Genomic DNA, 21853 nt, shown 5'->3' with positions numbered 1-21853 from the left:
GCCTATGATTTGATTCGGTCAGACATGACTGATTGAGGGTTTTTTTCTCGTATGAACTTGAATTTGATTTTGTCTTCTGAAATCGTTTTCTTTCTTATGATCTTGAAACCTTTATGTCCTCTCGACTTGAAATATTGTTGGAATTCCTCCGAAGTTGTGAAATATGATTTTGTTAACTTGAAATGTTGCTAAAATATGATTGTATGCTAAAATCTGATTTCTTATACGCTAAAGTCTGATTTCTTGAACTTGTGTGTTGAAATTATGAACTTGTATGCTAAAACTTATTTCTTAAACTTTTAATGCTGAAATTACGAACTTTTATGCTAAAATTTGATTTTTTTGACCTTGTATGCTGAAGTGTTTTATGTTTTTATCATTGATTTTATCCTAGACATGTCAAAAAAGAGGCCTAACGTTAGTTGGAATCAAGAATGTGTGGACAAAACTTGTCTTGAAGTATGCATACACGAAATACAACTAATGGTCAGGAAGGTTGTAGCTTGAAAGCAAACTCGTGGAAGGTAGCATTGTAGAAACTAAAAGATAACACAGTTTTGTAGTCGATCAAAAGCAAATGAAGAATCCATACAATTATTTAAAATCAAATAATGCGGTTGGGTTGAAAGTGATTGTCAAAAAGTGATGGCCAAAACGTAATTTTATCGTTGATCATTGCTTGTTTCGCAGTTCATAACTTTATAAGAAAACGAAATATTCATGATTAAATATTTATAGGCTTTGCAAAGTGGAGAAAGTGATGGCTAATACATACAAGATATAAAATGAGATTTAGGCAATAAATATATGGCTACTTTACATGACTAGATTACCAATTAATTATTTTCAAAGGGTCCAAGTCAAATTTGTATGCAAATTATTTATATTTAATTTGGATTTTTTTTTTTTATTTTTTCTAAAATTATGTAGCTACTTTTTTCAGATATTTTATCAAAAATATATATTTTATCCAACATAACAATATAACATAATGGTAAAATAGTCATTTTCATTATTCTATACGTCTTATCAAAGATATAATAAAAACATTATGATTTCAATCGGAACATATTCAAAAAAAATTTATTTAGACATTTAACTCAATCAACAAATATCAGATGCGTAAAAACTATCTCATATCACCATGTACTTCAATGGTATTTGAGCATAGTCTTACTTGTATAAGTCACAATTATCTAAACTACTTGATACCCAAAAATCACTAACATTGAATGGGTGTCGTTGGTGGGTTAAACAACATAAGGTGTTCCATGGTTCAAACAGAAACTTTGAAGGACCAAACCTACAAACCTCAAATAGTTTAGGGGGTGAAAGTCCAATTACGACGAATGAGCACAGGATAACATAGGCAAAATTGCAAAGACATCAATTCATTACACGATCCGAAAGAACAAACGGATTACAACAAAAATCCGCCTAAACCTTTCTTAAACCCTTCTTTCAAAGATAACCCACAAGAACAATGCAATTCTCCATGACAATTACAACCCCAAGCTTCCCATCTTCACCCCCATTCCACCATTCCACTTCCCACCCCCCTTCATACAAACACCCTCCTATCACAATTCATCAAAACCCAACAAAACCCCATGATAATTCCATAAAATCCCTAAAAAAATCCGGGTTTTTATCAGCAATTGGAAACGCAATCGAAGAACAAGAGTATCGGAAAGCTAGGGCTGAAGTTATCCGAAAAGGAACAGGGTTAGAAGGTTACACAATTGAGGGTCTTTCAATCGGAGGTCATGAAACTTGTGTAATTGTTCCTGAATTGAAGTGCGCATTTGATATCGGAAGGTGTCCTGCTAGAGCAGTCGCCATGAATTTCTTGTTTATTACTCATGCTCACCTTGATCACATTGTAAGTTCTTCAATTTTTCCAATTTCGATGTTTAATCAACCAAATTTAACAAGTATTGGATTGATTAGGGTGGGCTACCCATGTATGTAGCAACTCGTGGTTTGTACAGCTTGACTCCTCCTACTGTATTTGTTCCTCCTGCCATTAAAGACGATGTTGAAAATTTGATGGAGCTTCATAGGAAGATGGGAATGGTGGAGTTAAATCTTGATTTGGTTGCATTGGATGTAGGTGTGGTTTCTTTTTAAGCCCTTTTTGTATTATGACACATTAGCACTTGATAAATTTTCAAATCTTAACATTTTTTTATTTTATTTGAAGGAGAAACATACGAGTTACGAAATGACCTTGTTGTACGCCCGTTTAAAACTCACCATGTGATACCCAGTCAGGTATAATTTCCTGATCTTATTTATATTGTCCCAAAAACATCATGTGAGATATAAATAAGGTACACAAATCCATATTGGAATTGAATTTCTCATATTGCAAGTTGTTTGAGACTTGAACTTCATTATGTTTATTCGATTATGTGTTGTTGGTTTATGCTCTTTTGGAGTATCACTAACAATTTATGTCATTATATTGATGAATGTATGGGGTTCTAGAGAAAACAATTGAGTAAAAGTGGTTGACTTTTGTGATGATCATTAGGGTTATGTTGTTTACTCGGTTCGCAAGAAACTAAAAAAGCAATACGAACATCTAAAAGGAAGGGAGATTGAGAAAAAGAAAAAATCCGGTGTTGAGGTTTGTAGTTTTGGATTTATATTTTCCATAAACACTATTTATACATATTCACTCTTTCATAATTTCTATTTGTGATTTTAGATCACCGATATCATATTGTCCCCGGAGGTGGCATTCACCGGAGATACAACTTCTGACTTTCTACTTGATCCAAGAAGTTCCGATGCCTTGAGGGCCAAAGTTCTCATAACCGAGGTACCTTTTTTGTTAATATTGTCGAATCTGAGCGACACAGTGCTAAATCACTCAGTGGATTTTGACATTATCTGTTACTTACAATATCCTGTTGCGTATTTTTTAAATTATTGGATAGGCGACTTTTTTGGACGACAAATGCAACATCGAGCATGCACGAGAACATGGTCATATGCATATTGATGAGGTATTCGATACATTCGATATACTCGCATTAAAATTTTAGAAAAAGAAAGATTTATTTTTGTATGCAAGGATTATAATCCAAGATTTAAACTTTTAGATTATGGAGCATGCAAAATGGATCCGAAACAAAGCCATTCTTTTGACTCATTTTTCTTCACGTTACCATATCGAGGTAATCAAATAACACACCGAAGTTTTTGTTCTTTTCGAACAAAACAGAACACGTTGTACTGTGTTTGACATGCATTGGATATTAATGGAACAAAAGACAAAAATGCCCTCCTCATATGTTTTTCTTTGTAGGAAATTCGTCAAGCTGTGGCAAAATTGCAATCGAAGGTTTCGGGGAAAGTTGTTCCTCTTACGGAAGGTTTTAGGTCAATGTACACATCATAAGATATAATTTAAGGTTCTCAAATTTTGTGGGATTTTTTGTTGAATCATTGTGCATATGTAAAATTTTAACTAAGAACCATTGTTAAAAGAAAACATGTTTCATGGAATCAATATCTCAAACCAAAAAGTGTTGATTAAAACTCTTATGAAATTTTTGCAAACAGAAGAGCAGCATTTGTTCCTCCAAATCCAAAAGCATTTGATAAAGCTGCTTTGATTTGCATCTTCTTTGAAGTTTTCAAAGGCATAAAAGCTTCTTCAAAAATGGGATCCGGGTTACTTATATTAAGCGACAAAGGCGCAATACCCTACAAATAAAAATAATCAACAAATTAAATAAATAACAATTGAATTTTATAATAATTAAAAAAAAAAGTTAAAACATAGTTGCAAGATTTTGTATTTTACTTTATGAATGGCAAGAATTGTAAATATTGCCTCAACAGCTCCAGCAGCTCCTAGAAGATGCCCAATAGCACCCTGAAATGTGTGAAAACATATTTTCTTTTTGATGATTAAATTAAAAACTTTATTAAAAATTAAAATAAAATGTTTTTTACAAGTTATACCTTTGTGGATGAAAAAGCTAAGGCACCAGACATTGCATGTTTGGAAAATAACGACTTGATTGCATGGGCTTCCACCATGTCACCTAATGAATAAACAAATTGAATTTTAAATTTACTTTTTTTTTTTGTTATATTTATCGTAAATAAGAAGTGAATATTATATATATTATATTATAAAAGGGTATTACCAAGAGGCGTAGATGTAGCATGTGCATTCACATAGTCCACTTGATCATGGCAAATACCCGACTTTTGTTCACAAGAAAAGATAAATTATCAGTAAATAATAATAATAATAATAATAATAATAATAATAATAATAACATATTTTTAACCTAATACCTGTTTTAAAGCACGTGACATGGCTAAAATGGCGCCTCTTCCATCTGTGTGTGGTTGTGTGATGTGATGTGCATCACCTTATAACAAGAAAGTTCATAATTCATATGTTAAAAGATATAAAACATCAAGTCAAAATATGACAACCAAAAGTCAACAAAAAAGTCAAACCTGACATCCCATAACCACGAAGCTCCGCATAAATCTTTGCTCCTCTCTTTTTCGCATGTTCAAGTTCCTAACACAAAATAATGGAAAGAAAAATAAATGAGGGCAAATTTGTAAAAAGTTCAAACTTTTTTCTATCAAGTCATTCTTTCTGCATTAAGTAAAAAAAAACAGATTACTCACTTCCAAGACAAGAACACCAGCACCTTCTCCTATTCTGCATAAAAAAAAATGTTATTGCTTTTCACATTAAAAGAAATCATATATTTAAGAGTAAATTACTGAAATCGTCCCTATGGTTTTGTCAAAATTGCATGTTTGGTCCCTAATTTTATGTATGTACAGGACGAAAAAACGCAAGAAAATCAAACCATAGGGACGATCCGAGTGCAAAAAAAAATAGGGACCAAACGTGCAATTTTGACCAAACCATAGGGATGATTTCAGTAATTTACTCTATATTTAAAATAATTTACTAACATACACAAATCCATCGCGATCACAATCAAAAGGGCGTGAAGCTTCTTGAGGGGTAGAATTGTATTTTGTAGATAATGCCCTTAACCTACATCAAATCGATCGATCATATTCATATCACATAAAATAAAATCCAATCCTTCTTTTATAATCCAAAATCAAGAAATCTAAATGCTAAATGTTGACCTAATTATTATTATTATTATTATTATTACCTACAAAATCCTGCTATAGATAAAGCATCAATGCTAGCTTCAGTTCCTCCAGCCACCATGACGTCAGCATCTCCAAACTGAATCATTCTTGCTGCGTCACCAATTGAATTTGCCCCTGTGGCACAAGCTGTCACTGCAGCATGATTTGGCCCCTAAATTCAAAGATTTATATTGAAAATGGTAACCTAATTTTCATGAAGAAAACTTTATTTGGAATAATGATTTTATGATTTATTTACACACCTGGAAGCCATACTTCATGCTGACGTGTCCAGCTGCCATGTTGATTAAGATTCTAGGGACAAAAAAGGGACTAAGGCGTCGTAGTTTCTGAGATAAAAAAATCAATTAGTTGATGAAAAAGGGGATAAAAGTCATGGAAAATTGTAGAAGGATAAACCTTTTCGCAGATTAGTTGCGATGCATCTAGTATATCACCAATGCTTCCAATTCCTCCACCTATAGAAACACCCTGATTGATTTACGTTAGAACAAAAAAAGAAAGAAAGAAAGAAAGAAAGAAAGGGGGGAAATGACATTATTAAGGAAATTTACAGTTTTTTCCTTTTCATCCTGCTCAGAGGGTATCCAGTTTGCATCTTTAAGTGCTTCATCTGCAGCGCATAGGGCGTAGCTTATGAACTTTGCCATTGATTTACCATGCTGAAAATGGAAATCCCCCAAAAGAAAAATGGATTTTTGATTGATTATAGTTGGGTAATCATGAAAATGTTACGCTTGAAAGATTGTTGTTGTATAATACCTTGGAATCGAGCCATAATGCTTCGTTGAATTCGCCAGGTTTAGTACCAGAAGGCACGATACCAGCCACTTTGGAAGTCAATTGATCAAATGTATACGATTGAGTGTCTCGATCGAATCCATTCATCTTTAGGTCTTCGAGAGATAAAGCTCTGATACCACTTTCCCCTTTGATTAACCGATTCCATGTAGTTTCTACTCCGCAACCCAATGGTGTAACCATTCCTAATCCTATAACAGTTTGAAAATAGCGCAGATTGAATCAAAAGAGAAAATACAAGAACTCAGATGCAGCTAGGGAGAAGAAATTACCAGTGACAACAACTCTTCTATGAGGGAAAAAAGGAGGAGGTTTGAAGGGTTCAAGAGAGCTGCTAGAAGATGAGAAATTGCGATGAATACAGTGGCATAATTGTGCAGATTTACACCACAAACGCCTCTTCATAGCCATCAGAGGCTTTTCGCTTGGACTTTTTTTTTTCAGGAATTCGACCAAGATGAAGAAATCTCTAAAACCCCTGACTGATTTTGCTGTTCGTGTATTTATCTTGTTGTTTGTGTCCTTGGTGTATAAATGCAATGTCAATTTTTACCCTTAACATTTCAATTGTGATATTGTTCCCCTATAGAACTTAGAAATTTTCGTTGAATGGTTCAAATATGAAAAACAACAAAAAAAAAAAAAAAACTAGCTGAAATAAGATTAAAATGATTAATAGGATAAGGAGTTAAATAAATGGTAGACAATATGGGTTTTTTTTCTTCATATATATGACCTTTGGTAAACAGAAAAAAAATAATAAATAATAAAAAATCAAAACGATGTGTTTACTAACTTTAACTTAGCTAGTCTATTTTTAAGCTAGTTTTCTTTTTTTTTTTTTTAAAACTAAATCATAAACTAATTTAATAGTATCACCAAACACGTAAAACACAACCTTAGTGATATTTTTTGTACCAAAATTATATATTTTACATTGGAATTGGAAATGACAAATAGTTTGAAGCCTTTAATAGGACCAAATTGCCTCTAAAGACTTATTCAATCGATATACAAGAAGCCCTCAAGTTCACATTCACAATACATATACACTAGCCCATTATTATATTTTTGTACAAGAGAAAAATAATGCAAAATCAGCATTTAACAAAAATCTAAAAAGCAACACATGTCTCCAATGAAGATTTAGCCAACCACAACAATCCCGGATCATTCCTTTTCAATACCAAATAAGCTTCCGCTCTTCCAATCTCATCTTGAACAACATCTTCACAAAAACCAATCAAAAACAATATCTCCATTGCACCTACCACATCAAACAATTCAACTCATAAATATAATATTATTATTATATTATATTATTAACAACAAAAACAACAAGAGTAGATATATTAGCAATCAAACAAAAAAGTAAAAAGTGGAGAGAAAAAAAAAAGTTCGTATATAATGTACAAAATCCATCAATTTTCGACAATATTCATCAATCTTAAACCATAAAGTCTGGATAAAGTATTGTTTCTTTTCCGTCTGATCGAGATTAAATGACCATTTTACCCTTTACCGAGCATACCCTAACATCTATACTACTCCACAAATCTAATATAATGACCATTTTACCCTTACATTCCAAATAAACAATTCTCACAAAATCCATCAATTTTGACAACAATCATCAATCTTAACCTATGAAGTCATTATGTCCAGATTAATTCCAACCCTAATTAAGTCATGCTAATAAAAGATTTGAAATCACAAAATCAATCAAGATTCAAGAGAAGATGCTCACCATTGTAATTTGCTATGTTCTTCTGGATCACAGGGTTCGCCTGCAAAAAATCAAATAATTAAATAACCAAAAAATATGAGTCTTTAATCTTTAAAAAACTATGATTCTTGAAAATCTTATGAGAAACCTTGCGTAATTTCTTGAACTTTATTTCATCCGGATGTTCAATAACATTCTTCACTATCTTAACCAAAGTCTGAAACACCATTGAAGCCTCTGAAGGGCTAACTTCAGATTGCAGGGTCTGAATCGACTTTTTCAATCGATTACATGCCACCATTACAGGATCTTGAATTCTTTGAAGCTCTTCATCATCAGGATCTGGCTCAAATTCATTGCTTTCCATCTTCATTTCATTTTCAGAAACAAAATTAAAATTCCCCTCAATTTTTTCACAAGTAATTCTGATTTCAGACTCCATAGGTTCATTTACACTATCATCTGGATCAGGTTCTTGTTTTTGAACCACTTCATTTTCATCAGGGTCAGGTTCGTAATTTTGTTCAATGATAGCAATAGAAGCATCAGGGTCAGGTTCGTAATTTTGTTCAATGATATCAATAGAAGCATCAGGGTCAGGTTCATAATTTTGTTCAATGATATCAATAGAAGCATCAGGGTCAGGTTCGTAATTTTGCTCAATAAGTTCCATAGAATCATCAGGATCTGGTTCTTGATGGGATTCAGATGGATTGATGGATGTGATTACTAAACGATTATAAGCAGCAGCAACTGATGATGCTCGAGCACTTGCTAATGAACTGTTTGATGAGTTTCCTCCAAGTTTATGGGAAAATTTATGATTTTCAACATGGAAATTTGGTTCATATTGTTGATTTGTGTGGGACCCACTTAAGGTGTGACCCGTGGATCTTGTCCAGTCTAGAGAATTGGCCTCAAGGTTGAGCTGTTCATAGTGAAACAAGATTAGCAAAAAGGGTTTTGAATTTTGATTCAAAGTTTGATTTTTTTTGTGTGTTGTTACCTGTTTATCAAGAGCATAGAATTTAGCATCATGTTCAGAGAAAACCATATGAGCCTGAAAGAAAGAAGAGTTTTTTAGTGAAAAAAGAGAGCACCCTTTTATAAAAATGGAAGCTTGAATTGATAAAGATGCTTACAAGTTCATGTAAAAGAGTCTTTTTAATGCTTTGGTATTTTCTGAAGCCCTTCAGGTCATCAGTTCTAAGGCGCAAAGATATCTCCTCACCTTTATTCTGAAGAAAAAAGTAATAAAGATAAAAAAAAGTAAGAAACTGATTTTTATATTTTGTTTTTTTTTATAAAATTGGTGGTGAGTTTTACCTTGTTAAGACCAAGGATGCATACTGGGCTTACACCAACATAACCCTCTGGAGCCATTTCAGTCATAATTCCCACACGCCATTTATGCTTTTTTTTTAATAAACAAATAAGATATAAGATTAGAGATTATAAAAAGTGTTTATAAAAATATAAAACTATACAATACCTTATTCATGACAGCTACAATTCCTCGATCTGCAGCAAGTGTGTGCATTAGTCTGAGTGCTTCTGAAGGTGGAGGATTTAGCTATAAAACATATGTAATAATTGATATAATCATGTCAATTTTGATTAAAACTAGATGAAAGTATATGATGAAATGAATGCATAAATCATTAAATACCTTGATTCCTGGAAGATCAAGTGTTTTAAAATCACCAAAAATATAACTTCCTTGAGGAAGCTTCAATGGGGAATCAAACCCGTTTGACATTCTTTGTCTCATTCGCTTCTCTTCTTCATCAAATCCAGCTATCCTCATGTCTGTTCTAGAACTTTCTAGAACTTGATCGATCTCTTCTTTTGGCACTCCCATCATCCGTATAGGTTTCCCCTAAAAGTATAAAGTAGGTGATTAAGAACAAGGGTATGTACATTTTGTTTTAGTATTAGGAAAATACACAATAGAAAGATTTGGCACCTCAAGAATGGATGTTTCTTGCAAAGTGAGGTGAGAGTGTTGATCGGAAAATGGGGAGAACAGTTTTGATGATTTATGGGATTGAACAATGAGCTTCAAAGTATCTGGTTTCACCGCAGTCAATTTCTGTAATTCGTGCCCTAATTCTTCGAGAGTGGCATCTAAATTCATAGTCGCAACATAATTCTTCCCCCTCCATGTAACCGATATATCATTGGTATTTCTTTCGCTCTCCATTTTTAGTTCCTGAAAGAAGTAGGTGAGTATTACTATTACTAACCAGAAGCTTGAAATCGGAACCCTAAATTACTAACAATAAGTAGGTGCCTATTACTAAGTAGCATCTTCATTGATCTCGATGTTTTATCCATGTCAAAATTATATCTTTAGGGCTCGAAATTGCATTGGAAGAGACTAATATTCAATCTCAACTTCATATATTGATCGACTACAAAATTAAGGCTTCGATCATCGTAAAAGCATCAAACCACACAGTACCCAGAGCATTAATCAACAGGATTATAAAATTCGGAAGCAATTCAAGGGCTAATAAGAAGGAAAAAACCGAATTCGACCATATATAAGACGAAAAACGCGAGGAAAAGAAAAGATTTTGGATAAATTACTTAGAAAGGATACCCATGTATCTAAATTGATCAAAATCTGAAAAGGAGACATATGTATATCTATGGAAGGCGTAAGAATCATGTTTTCTTCAAGACAGATAAATCAAACTGAAAAAAATCGAGCTCAGATTGAAAATTCGAGAGAATTTACCTCTAATGGGTGTACCAATCACGATGAAAACTGCGAATTGTAAGGAAAATCGTAGATTGCTAAATTTACGATGTGTTTTTGTATTTATGTGTGTGAATATGGTGGAAGGAGGAAGAAGTATGTGGCTTGATGAAGGGAGAAGTATGGATACGTAAATGCTGACGTAAGAAAGAGTAGATGGTTCCAGATGAATCGACTTTGACTTTTATTCAAACCTCCACACGGTGGTGAACTCTTGTCTCCGGCATCAGGGTCGACAATTTTCGACACGACACGCGATATGACCTGTGACACGACACGAAATAAATAGGTTTGGGTTGAGTTTTTCAACCCGTCAACCCGCTAACCCGCCAACCCGTTTATTAAACGGGTCATATATGGGTTTCTCAAAAAATAAACAAGTTGACCCGTCAACCCGTTTATATTCTTAGTAAAAAAATTATTTTATTTTTAAATGTATTTATGTATCAAATATTAATATTTAATAAGTATTATATAATATATACCATTTATTCATACACCATTTGACTGTTTTGACATTATAACTCGTGGTGGATGGTCTAAGGTCATAAATCGTAACCTATAAGGCTAAGTCTGTAACATGTATATGTATCTATGAATGTTTTTAATTTTCATTTTGATGTTTAAGACTTAAATATCTAAAATTCGGACCCACGGACCCAAATCTGACCCACGAACCCGCCAACTTGTGAACCCGTATAAATAAATGGGTTGGTGGGTCATATATGGGTTTATATTCCAAACCCGCCAACCCGTGACCTGTATATTTAAATGGGTCGTGTTTGGTTAACATGTTTTGACCCGCCAACTCGCGACACGCCAACCCGAACACGACACGATTGTCAGGCCTATCCGGCATGTGGATTTGTAAATGTTGAATTTTTTTTTTAATTTTTAATAAAATAATAAGAATTACATATTTAAGCTTCATAAATTAGTCTGCAAAATGTAGTGTTTGGATTTTTTTTCTTATATTGCAAAATAATTAAATAGTCAATTATTTTTGTGTTTAATAAGCAAAATATACATTGTTATTTATTTAACTTTAAAATATGGTAAATTATTTTCCTATTTCAAGAAAATAACATATGTAAACTTTACTTTCCAATGATACAAAAAAATATCTGTATCAAGATACCACTAACAAAAAGTATAACAAAGTGTATAGAGTGATGAACTCATGTAAGATTTATAGTTTAAAAGACTAATTGATATGACTCCTACAAGTTTAATTAATGATTGATATGTTTTCTATTAGATCTAATTAGATGTTGGGTCAAATTCAGATCAGATTTAAAGTCAGATTAGACTCATTGATATGTTTTCTATTGGGTTTGATTAGATGTTGGGTCATTTTCGGATCATATTCAGATTGTTTATTGGTTGATATCATAATTTGAAGTTTTTGATCATATTCAGATTATTTGATGTCACAATTTAAAGTTTTTTATTCGGTCTAATAACCAAGATACACTTTTTAATGGGTAGAGGCTTGATCTAACTCAATTAGATATTGATTTTATGAACAACCATGACACAACTTCTAAAAGTTCTAAAAACAACATTGTTCATTGAATAAAAATATAAATAAAACGATTTAAAATAATAATAATAATAATAATAGTAATAACTAGAAAGGTTACTCCCGCTACGCGGGGGCCAAAAGCTTTCAATATTGTTTTCGAATCGATAAATATGACAGACGTAGAAAGTGCAAGGATGACAAGATCGGGTTTTGCCCCGGACCGTTTTGTTCATGTTTTTATGAAAAAATGTAAAAGTTTTGACTGCAAGGACCAGAAGTGTGAAAATGGCTAAACAATTAAAGCGGTAGGAATTAGCAAGTTTTTAGAAAAGGGATCAAAGTTGTCGAACCGTTAAAGTTTTGTGGTCAGACTTTAAATATTAAAAGGTTCCTAAATAGAAAAGGGATCAAAGTTGTCAAACCGTTAAAGTTTTGTGGCCAAACTTTAAATATTAAAAGGTTCATAAAAATGTAAAAATATCGATTATAAGGACCAAAAGTGTCAAAATGGCTAAAAAATGAGGACCAAAGTTGTCAGACCGTTAAAGTTTTGTGGCCAAACTTTAAATATTAAAAGGTTCCTAAATAGAATAGGGATCAAAGTTGTCAAACCGTTAAAGTTTTGTGGCCAAACTTTAAATATTAAAAGGTTCCTAAAAATGTAAAAATATCGATTACGATGACCAAAATGTTAAAATGGCTAAAAAATGAGGAGCAAAGTTGTCAAACCATTAAAGTTTTGTAGCCAAACTTTAAATATTAAAAGGTTCCTAAATAGAAGAGGGATCAAAGTTGTCAAACCGTTAAAGTTTTGTGGCCAAACTTTAAATATCAAAAGGTTCCTAAAAAATGTAAAAATATCGATTACAAGGACCAAAAGTGTCAAAATGGCTAAAAAATGAGGACCAAAGTTGCCAAAGTACATGGACCAATTCTGCCAAAAAAACAACATAAAGTCCAGTGACTAAAATAGACAAAAATTGTGGAAGTTCACTATTCATAACAATAATTATTTAAACGTTTGTTTGCATTTTTATAATTATTTTTTGAAATTCTTGAATATTAATTTCTAGTTATATACATACAAGTATCATCTTTTCTAACGAATGGTTAAAATTGGTTCTCAGTACTTTTGGTTTCGTTACTGTTGAGTTAGGGGAAATTCGATAATGTGTACAATGCTCTCTCTCTCTCTCTCTCTCTCTCACACACACACACACACACATACGAGTTCAGAATGAACTGATTTTTCTATGTATGTTCTCATTTGTGTTGGTTAGACTTTGGAACCATCTTAATTGAATTAGTATTGGTTGAAATAGAATGCCCAAAAAAGAGTTGTTATTGTTATTTTTTCAGCAATTTTAAATTTATGCATATTTTTCGTCATTTTTGAACGGTCAAAGATAGTCATCATTGACAAATTATTTTTTCGTTAACTACATAATTTTTAATCAAACAACGTCTTTCATTTTTTCAATTAAAATTAAGTTTTATTGTAACACCCTGACCCTCATGTATTAATTTTACAACTTTATTTTCATATTGGAAGGTTTACTCGACGAGTTGGATGCCCTGACTCGTCGAGTAGGAACGTTTTCGGCCCTGTGTTTAAGTGGCCAACTCGCCGAGTCGGAGGAGCGACTCGACGAGTTAGAGCTGGAGGATGAAACTCTAATTTTCGGGGTTTTACACCCTATTTAAAGGGTCATTAGCCTCCCTTAGCCCCCCTCACAGCCCCTTGTGAGTCCATAAACCCTAAATCGCCGTTTTTCTCTCTTGTTGTGTGATATTAAGCCTTGTGGTGGATTGTGGAAGGGAGATCTTAAAGTACTCAAGCTTGGAACAAGAGGAAGGATGTAGATCCGAGTTCTTCTTCATCTTAGCATCATTTTTAAGGTAACGAGTTATTACCTTGACCTTATTCTATCTAGATCTATGCATGTATGAGATTAAGGCCACTTTGGCCATGTTGATATGTTATTTTGGGTATTAGGCGTGATCTAAAGTTGCAACTTCAGATCTAGGCTTATCTTGGTCTGCAAGATCATAAAGTTTCAGCCTTTAGTGTGTTAATACCTTCTTCATCCATTAGAACCTTTCTTTAGCTTGATTTGGGCCATTATCACCTTGCATGTACGTAAAGTTTACAACTTTACGTAAGAAGTATGCCTTAGGAGCTTGGATCTGCATTATGGAGCTTTAAAGTGGCTTAAAAATCGTCTGGATGGAGAAAGGACTGAAAGGACTCGACGAGTTGCATGGCCAACTCGTCGAGTCCGATGAAGATTGTCGTGTAAGGATTTCTGCATGGACTTGGCGAGTCAGTAGGAAGACTCGGCGAGTCAGCTAGGGTTTTCCCGACTTTTGAACATGCATGAACTCGGTGAGTTGCAGTGAAGCTCGACGAGTCAACGGGGGATTTCATGACTTCTCGAGTTCAGGAAGGACTCGACAAAGTCGGTGAACTGCACTCGACGAGTCGGGTCAACATGGACTGTTGACCTTGACCATTGATTGGGACTTTGACCAAGGGTTGACCAGTTGACTTCTACGGTATTTTGGTAAATTGGAAATTTATGGAAATGGTCTTATGGTAAATATATGTGGTGGAGTTCGTGGCCGTGGTTCGAGAGTTTGAGTTTATCAGTTCGATTCGACAGTTGAGAGGTGAGTTGTCCTCACTATACTAAGGGGTCTAAGGCACCAAGGCTGGCCCGTTGGATTTGATATCCTAGTAGTTGATGATGTGTTGAGTATGAGATAGTTATACATGCTAGTTTGCTATGCCAGTTAGGTAGATATGTAGGACTACCTGTGTTACTGTTTGATTATCTGTATGTGCAATTAGTTATATATGTAGACATGTTGTTTGGGTAGGGTTGAGGTTGCACTGCTTCGTGCGGTGACCAACAAACCCTGGAGTATACCAGATATGAGCTGAGGGACGAGAAGGCATACCAGACACATACTGAGGAATCATTAGCATACCAGATACGAGCTGAGGACTGAGTGGTAGACTCGTACTGAGGGCTTGAGTGTATCAGAGCATTCCAGTTGCGAGCTGAGGGCCAGGGGAGCATGCCAGACTCGCACTGAGGGCTGATCAATTATATTTTAGTCTTAGGATTGAATGGGGGCAAACCAGTCATAAGTCGTGGGCTCGAAAGCAAACCAGACTTATGCTATGGGCTCGGAGGCAAGCCATATGTGAGTTGTGGGCCCGGAAGGCAAGCCAGACCCACAATGTGGGCCCAGGGGGTAATCCAGTCTGTAGAGTTGTGGACCTATTACATGTTGTTGTTATATGTACTGCTTGTTATGTATCGGTATTTTTGGGGAACTCACTAAGCTTTGGGCTTACAGTTTCAGTTTTGTTTCAGGTTTATCAGATGATCGCGGGAAGGCAAAGGCGTGATCATACAGCTCCTCATGTTTATGACTTTGTTTCTGGGATACTCTGATATTATACTATTTTGAAAACAAGTTTTGTAATGATTAATGGTTTTGAAATGTTTTTAAAAGTTTAAATTTGGCATGATTTGTATGGGTGTTACATTTATCATTTTTAATAAATCTTAATTTATCATTTTGGTATCTATCTATCTATTTCGTCTTTCTTGAGACGAGTCTCAAGCTTTTTTTTGTACGATCTCATGATATTTCAATGAGCCTTTTTCGGCCCAAACAAGATACTAACACCAAATGGATCTCAACTTCAACGTTGTGTGGCCTTCCAACCCATCTACATCCCAAAACTTATTTCTCTTTGTTTCTCTTCAAATAGTAAGGGATTGTTTGGCAGGATTTGAATTTTTAAGATATGAATTTCTAAGAGGGTCTGAAATTTTAAGAGCTAAATGTTTAACATGCTGTTTGGTTGGGCTCTCTGAATTGTTGTGCTGAATTATTAAAATAACCATTTTACCCTTCTGTTTTATTTTTTATTGAATTCAACTGTTTGTTTAGAAAATAACCTAATAAATTTCTTAAATTAGTATAAAAATATAAACACCATGTAAAATCCAAATCTAGCATAAATCAAAATTAAACTCAAATCCAAATCAAACATAAATATTTTTAAATCCACAAAATCATACTAAAATCCAAGTAAAATCCTACAAATTTAATTTGAACCCAATTGATTCACAATCTGGTCACACAAATTATCCATGTATTCATTGCCTTGTGAACCATATTCCATATCTTGTACGTTTTGGCCATCATTCACTCCCCGTTGTGCTTGACCATTGTTCTCCTCGAACGTCATAAATAACTCATCATGAATATTACATTTCCTTATGAAAATTATGGACTGCAAAACAAGCAACGACTATATCTCCTTGCACTGAAAAAGGAAAAGGAGTCATTTACTTTAGGATTGGGAATCTCACCTTCAAAACACTGTAAGCACGTTCAATAACATTTCTGAGTTGTGCTTGTGCATGATTGATTTTTTCTTCTTTAGTTAACGCATGTCACCATCGATAACCGAATAACCAATACCTCGTGTTGCGATAAGGAGTCATAAATCCATGAGTGTTGGTGTATATAGCATTGCAAAGGTAATATTTATCTATACACATGAATGAAGGAAGTATTATATATAGAAATTTAAAATCGTATTTCAGAATAAATTTAAAAATGTAACACCAAAGATCAGAAAGGCCAAGAAAAGGAAAGAAACCCTAAGTCAAGGAGTGGACTCGTCGAGCCCAGGGAGGAACTCGACGAGTCGGAGCGGGATCCGGGGGATCGAGTAAGTGGCCAACTCGGCGAGTCGGCTCGTGAACTCGGCGAGTTGGGTCTGAACGAGGAAAACCCTAAATTTGGGACTTGGAGCCTATTTAAACGTCTCATTCTCCTCCCTAGGGACTTGGAGCCTTTATATGTTATTGTATGGTATGTGGTAGATTAGGGGAGCTCACTAAGCTTCGTGCTTACAGTTTTCAGTTTTGGTTTCAGGTACTCAGTTTTCAAAAGAGGAGCTCGGGAAGATTGCAGTGCACACACCATAGTCAGTTAGCCTGGGAATGTTTTACTCTGATAATGAGATTATGTTTTGAATTAATACTCTAAAAATTATGTTATGACTTACGATACAGTTTTGTAAATATGGTTTTAGTAATGTTTTAAAAGAAATTTTTAGTCGTGATTTTTGGGTCGTTACAAGTTGGTATAAGAGCCTTGGTTTGAGGGATTTGGACATACCCTCGGGTGTGTCTGAACTCAAACTAAGGGATTGGTATAAAGGTTTTCAAAAGGAAGAGACAGTTTTGTAAAAGAGTTTTGAAAAAGAAAACAGTTTTAGTAAAGCAAAAGAATTCAGAAAGAAAGGAGTTTTAGTAAGAGAAAAGGGTGTGGTGCATGCAATCAGCCGAGCTCAAGTAAGTACTCCCAAATTACCCATACAAGTTACATTATGATTATCAGTATCAGTATCAGTTTCAGTTTCAGTTTCAGTTTCAGTTTTAGTTTCAGCTTCAGTTTCAGTAGAACAGCATGCTAGAATAGGACTAAGGATCTAGGATGATGCCTTATGTGCCTGCTTTATGTGTTTCATCTTGATAAGAATTTCATGCTAGTAATGAGTAGACAGTAGTAGCTAGTAATGAGCTTAGCATTGTATGCTAGTACAGTCTCTTGTTATGAGAATAGTTTTGCCTGAGTATGTTTCCTTTATCCGAATGTTGCTTGCTTTGTGCTTTGTGGGACTCTGAGTGATGGGAGTTAGCCATTAGGTGAATACGTCACATCGCATGTGAGCAGGGTTGAATAATCTCAGAGTGCTGGATTTGGCCCTATTGCGCAGCTCTTGTTTGAGTCCAACCATTGTAGAGACGAGTCTTTTACTCGAAGGATTATCCGAGCCTCATTGCATGTGATGGTATTCAGGTGGTGGCTAATTGGCATTACAAGGAGGCCTTCAGCAGCTGAGGACTGGTTGGGTGGAGTCAGAAGTTCCCTAGGGCAAGCCTAGGAAGGTAGTAGCAGAGATCAGTAGTAGTAGAAGTGACTTGGTGTAGTCGAGGCAGTACTTGAGGAAAGTACTGATAGATGTGGAAGGTAGTATGGGCCCGTACTACTGAAAGCAGAGGATCCGTACTCGAATCAAGGAAGGATGAGATGAATCCAGGGAACTTGTAGTGTGTGAGATCCCTCGAGTTTGGACGAGTATTGTGATGTTAGTGATGGCAAGTTGTCGAGTATAGTGACGCTATGTGGTAGACCAGATGGTAGTTCTGGTGTCGACAGGGGATCAGGCTCGGACTCTGGAGCCGGGCAGATTGATGATCAGATGAGAGAGTTCATTTCATTTGAGAATTTTGCGCAATATCACTGACCAGACTCCTTTGATCCTCAGTGTGATCAAGGAGGGCATTATGGAGATTTGTGATGAGAGGTCGGGTGCTTTCTGCACTGAGATAGCAGTCATGATAGAGACCCATACGTTGATGTTTTGGGAATTCACAGTTTGTGAGGCTTCAGATTGTCATGGGGGTTAGGGACCCCATTTTTAGCGGCAGATGGTTGGCAGACGTTGCCAACACTTTTCGTACCAGACGTTGTCTCGAAAGGAGACAAGATCTGACTTACTTCCTGTCTCCTGAGGGATAGAGCACGAGAGTGATAGGAAGAGGTCGGTAGTAAATTGTGTGATGCGGTTAATGCTAGTTCATGGGATGACTTTTAGACCAGATTTTGGGCAGAGTGTGCCCAGGAGATTGAGGCGCAGCAGTTGGCACAATGGTTGTTAGATCTCCACTAGAAGACTGAGACTGTGGCAGAGATCACTGCCAAGTCTCGGGAAAGAGCTTATATGGTACCACAGTATGCAGCAGATGAGGAAATGAAGAAGGTAAGTTATCAGAACATACTGTAGAATGATAGCAGGGAGATTGTGAGTATCTCGGGGTGCAAGACCCTGAATGATATGACTTCTAGAGCTCGAGAGCGGGATATGGACTTGGAGCACATTGGTAAGAGGTAACCAAATCAGTTGCTTATAGTGAGGGGTCTCGGGAGGAGACCGTAGATTTCAGTTTAGCTTTCAAGAGACCAACTGAACCAGATTCGGTGCAGCACTTGCAGGAAACTACATAAGGGATCCTTTCGTTCCAGAGGTTTGAGAAAGTGTAACCCTGAGTTATCCTCAGTTTGTGTCTGAATTGTATTTTTATGAGATGTCATAAGCCAATTGCATACAGAGAAGCATTGGCGAATAGTTATAGACCAATTCCCCAGATTGCGGGATTGGGAGAGTACAACGCCATATTGGTTTATTCCAAGACTGAGGAGCAGCACGAGAAACACATGAGGGAGGTGCTAGAGACTTTGAGGAGGAAGAGAAGTTTCGCAAGGTTCTTTAATCGTGAGTTATGGTTGCGCGGAGTGCAATTTCTTTGGGTACCTCGTCAATCGGAAAGATATTCTAGTCGATCCGGCCAAGTTAGAGGTCGTGATGCAGTGGGAGATTCCGAGGTCTCCAATTAAGATTCGGAGCTTCCTAGGTCTAGCGGGTTATTACCGGAGATTTATTTGGAATTTTTTTAGAAGTTGGGTGATCTTTTGGATTAGCTGGTGTTGAAAACACTAGAAAAGGGTAAGTGTGGTTCTAGCAGGAGCAGTGAACTGTAAGAAGGATCAGGAATCCTTTCGACCAGTGAGCAGTAAGGAGTTAGCCGAATCCAAGTGGGGGAGAACCCTCCGAGTATACAAGGATAAAAGCCACGTAGACCCAGAATGAGTGCGCGGCCTTTGAGAAGAAAAGATAGTAGCACAGTGATTGATGGATTGAGAAGTTCAGAATTGGGAGTTCGAGGACCTTCCCAGTAGTTAGTTCATGTAATCGAGATGGTTAGAAGCTGGTTGGGAATCCAGGATTGGAGGACCACCTGCAGGGCTCAAGTGAGTCGGAATGAGGATCCTGAGAACGGTTAGCAAGAGATGCTTTCGTATTAGTAGCCAGTGACAGAGTCAGCATGCAGAATTGTGTAGATTCAGGAGTTGGGAGTTTGGAAACCTCCCAACAATAGCTTTCTTGTATCCGGATTAGTAGACGGTTGGTTTGGGAACCAAGCCGAAGAATTCCTCGACGAAGCGCTAAGTATATCAATGATATAAGATGTCGAGGTTGATGCAATATTCAAAGACTGAGGGCTGGTTTTGAGAAATCAGGATGAGGAATCCCTAGCAGGACTAGGGATAGTCAGGATGTCCTCAGATAGTAGTAGTAGTGTCGTAAGTCTGCGGGGGTAGCCGTAGCATTCACTAGCAGTCAGATAGTAGTAGTAGTGTTGTAAGTCTGCGGGGGTAGCCGTAGCATTCACTAGCAGTTAGATAGTAGTAGTAGTGTTGTAAGTCTGCGGGGGTAGCCGTAGCATTCACTAGCAGTCAGATAGTAGTAGTAGTGTTGTAAGTCTGCGGGGGTAGCCATAGCATTCACTAGCAGTCAGATAGTAGTAGTAGTGTTGTAAGTCTGTGGGGGTAGCCGTAGCATTCACTAGCAGTCAGATAGTAGTAGTAGTGGTGTTGTAAGTCTACGGGGGTAGCCGTAGCATTCACTAGCAGCCATATAGTAGTAGTAGTGTTGTAAATCTGCGGGGGGTAGCCGCAACATTTACTAGCAGTCAGATAGTAGTATAGTGTTGTAAGTTTGCGGAAGTAGCCGTAGCACTCGCCCAATTAGTAGATAGCATGAGCGCGCTATTGGACGCGGGGGAAATAGTAGTACCCACCAGTTCGGGTGTAGCAGTGAAGATATGGGAATCCCGGGTTAGATTTCGTATTTTCCAAATGGTTCAGTTATGGTTAAGTCAACGATTCGACAGTCGGATCGTCACCACAGTTATGAGATCAGAGTAGCAGTGGACCGTTGGGGTTCGCGTATGTTAAGGGCTACCGCTAGTCTGGGAGCCATCATGTTGTTAGTCGTGGAATTGATGATGTCAGGATGTGACGTTTGGACCTGATCGGTGGATCGGAAGGCTGTTAGAGCCACAGTGACAGGATAACTAGTGGAAACTAGTTCCAGAGAAAGATTTCGTTCAGAAGTCGTGGGAGCGACTAAGTAAGGAGTCCTTTGACTCCACAGTTGAGTTGGAACTCAGTGTTTCAATCAGTTCAGTGTATTAGGCAGTTTAGTGTTTCACGCAGTTCAATGTATCAGGCAGTTCAATGTTTCAGGCAGTTTAGTGTATCAGACAGTTCAGTGTATCAGGCAGTTCAGTGTTTCAGGAAATTCAGTGTCTCAGTCAGTTCAGTGTTTCAGGCAGTTTAGTGTTTCAGGCAGTTCAGTGTTGTAGGCAGTTCAGTGTTGCAGGCAGTTCAGTGTTTCGGATAGTTGCAGTGTGAGGGTCAGTATTAGTGTGTGTGTTGGAATGCAAGTGCTGACAGTATAGTTGGTTGATTTGGAAATGGCAAGTCCCTCTCAGCAGGATCAGTTGAGCTTCTGCCAAGTATAAGTGATATGTAAGGATAGCTAGGCAGGTAGCTTTTCTTTTAGGATGGAAGGCTCGAGTTAGTAAGGAGTTGAGTAATCAGATGGGAGATAAGCAAGCTGGTTCCAGCAGCATCGTTTCAGTATGAGCGGCAGAGTGGATAGAACAATTATATATAATCGAAGTATCTTCAGAAGTCGCTGGAAGCAACTAGTAGGTTGCGATGGGGTGTAGGGACCGATGGGAGTCCGATAACTCAGATATTGGCAGATTAGTTGGACCAGGTGGTCTCAGTGCATCCGGTAGGCGGATGAGGGGTAACAGAATTTTCAGTCAGAGGAAGTAACGTTAAGGAAATTATGGAAAAGAGAAGGATTCAGTACGTACCATGTCACACCCCAAAACCAAGAACGGCGGAA

The 21853-nt window shown here is 36.4% G+C and overlaps 3 protein-coding genes across 3 annotated transcripts; 1 reads left to right on the top strand and 2 right to left on the bottom strand.

Moving 5' to 3' along the window:
* Window positions 1–1373: 1373 nt before the first annotated feature.
* CPZ (Metallo-hydrolase/oxidoreductase superfamily protein) lies at window positions 1374–3516 on the top strand. Its single transcript, XM_079009186.1, has 8 exons — window positions 1374–1882; window positions 1951–2113; window positions 2204–2274; window positions 2537–2632; window positions 2714–2827; window positions 2946–3014; window positions 3111–3185; window positions 3317–3516. Exons 1-8 carry the CDS (start codon window positions 1484–1486, stop codon window positions 3407–3409), a joined length of 1080 nt encoding a protein of 359 aa, XP_078865312.1. The 5' UTR covers window positions 1374–1483; the 3' UTR covers window positions 3410–3516.
* Window positions 3354–6474, bottom strand: LOC145061648 (Beta-ketoacyl synthase). Its single transcript, XM_079009185.1, has 14 exons — window positions 6252–6474; window positions 5941–6170; window positions 5733–5840; window positions 5578–5649; window positions 5421–5507; window positions 5178–5329; window positions 4970–5050; window positions 4669–4702; window positions 4489–4555; window positions 4321–4397; window positions 4167–4227; window positions 3979–4061; window positions 3818–3889; window positions 3354–3717 (listed from the first exon to the last, which is right to left on the bottom strand). The coding sequence occupies exons 1-14, from the start codon at window positions 6388–6390 to the stop codon at window positions 3553–3555; spliced, it is 1428 nt and encodes a 475-aa protein (XP_078865311.1). The 5' UTR covers window positions 6391–6474; the 3' UTR covers window positions 3354–3552.
* Window positions 6475–6866: 392 nt separating this feature from the next.
* LOC145061849 (zinc metalloproteinase-like protein) lies at window positions 6867–10584 on the bottom strand. Its single transcript, XM_079009426.1, has 10 exons — window positions 10449–10584; window positions 9672–9917; window positions 9375–9584; window positions 9198–9278; window positions 9032–9118; window positions 8848–8943; window positions 8712–8765; window positions 7854–8633; window positions 7727–7766; window positions 6867–7246 (listed from the first exon to the last, which is right to left on the bottom strand). Exons 2-10 carry the CDS (start codon window positions 9906–9908, stop codon window positions 7095–7097), a joined length of 1737 nt encoding a protein of 578 aa, XP_078865552.1. The 5' UTR covers window positions 9909–9917; window positions 10449–10584; the 3' UTR covers window positions 6867–7094.
* Window positions 10585–21853: the final 11269 nt, after the last annotated feature.

This window comes from Lactuca serriola, chromosome 7, assembly GCF_051521515.1.
Source record: "Lactuca serriola cultivar US96UC23 chromosome 7, Lser_US96UC23_V15, whole genome shotgun sequence".
In the NCBI taxonomy this organism is placed as follows: domain Eukaryota; kingdom Viridiplantae; phylum Streptophyta; class Magnoliopsida; order Asterales; family Asteraceae; genus Lactuca; species Lactuca serriola.
This window is presented reverse-complemented; position numbering and strand designations above follow the sequence as displayed.

Excerpts from the sequence above, each read along its gene's own strand:
- CPZ (XM_079009186.1), top strand. The coding sequence starts at position 1,484 with ATGCAATTCTCCATGACAATTACAACCCCAAGCTTCCCATCTTCACCC. Across the intron at positions 1,883-1,950 it reads ATGCTCACCTTGATCACATT|GGTGGGCTACCCATGTATGT; the intron begins GTAAGTTCTTCA and ends TGGATTGATTAG. Across the intron at positions 2,633-2,713 it reads AGAAAAAATCCGGTGTTGAG|ATCACCGATATCATATTGTC; the intron begins GTTTGTAGTTTT and ends TTGTGATTTTAG.
- LOC145061648 (XM_079009185.1), bottom strand. The coding sequence starts at position 6,390 with ATGGCTATGAAGAGGCGTTTGTGGTGTAAATCTGCACAATTATGCCAC. Across the intron at positions 6,171-6,251 it reads TAGAAGAGTTGTTGTCACTG|GATTAGGAATGGTTACACCA; the intron begins GTAATTTCTTCT and ends AAACTGTTATAG. Across the intron at positions 3,718-3,817 it reads CAATTCTTGCCATTCATAAA|GGTATTGCGCCTTTGTCGCT; the intron begins GTAAAATACAAA and ends TTTTATTTGTAG.
- LOC145061849 (XM_079009426.1), bottom strand. The coding sequence starts at position 9,908 with ATGGAGAGCGAAAGAAATACCAATGATATATCGGTTACATGGAGGGGG. Across the intron at positions 7,767-7,853 it reads AGTTCAAGAAATTACGCAAG|GCGAACCCTGTGATCCAGAA; the intron begins GTTTCTCATAAG and ends GATTTTTTGCAG. Across the intron at positions 7,247-7,726 it reads GAACATAGCAAATTACAATG|GTGCAATGGAGATATTGTTT; the intron begins GTGAGCATCTTC and ends TTGATGTGGTAG.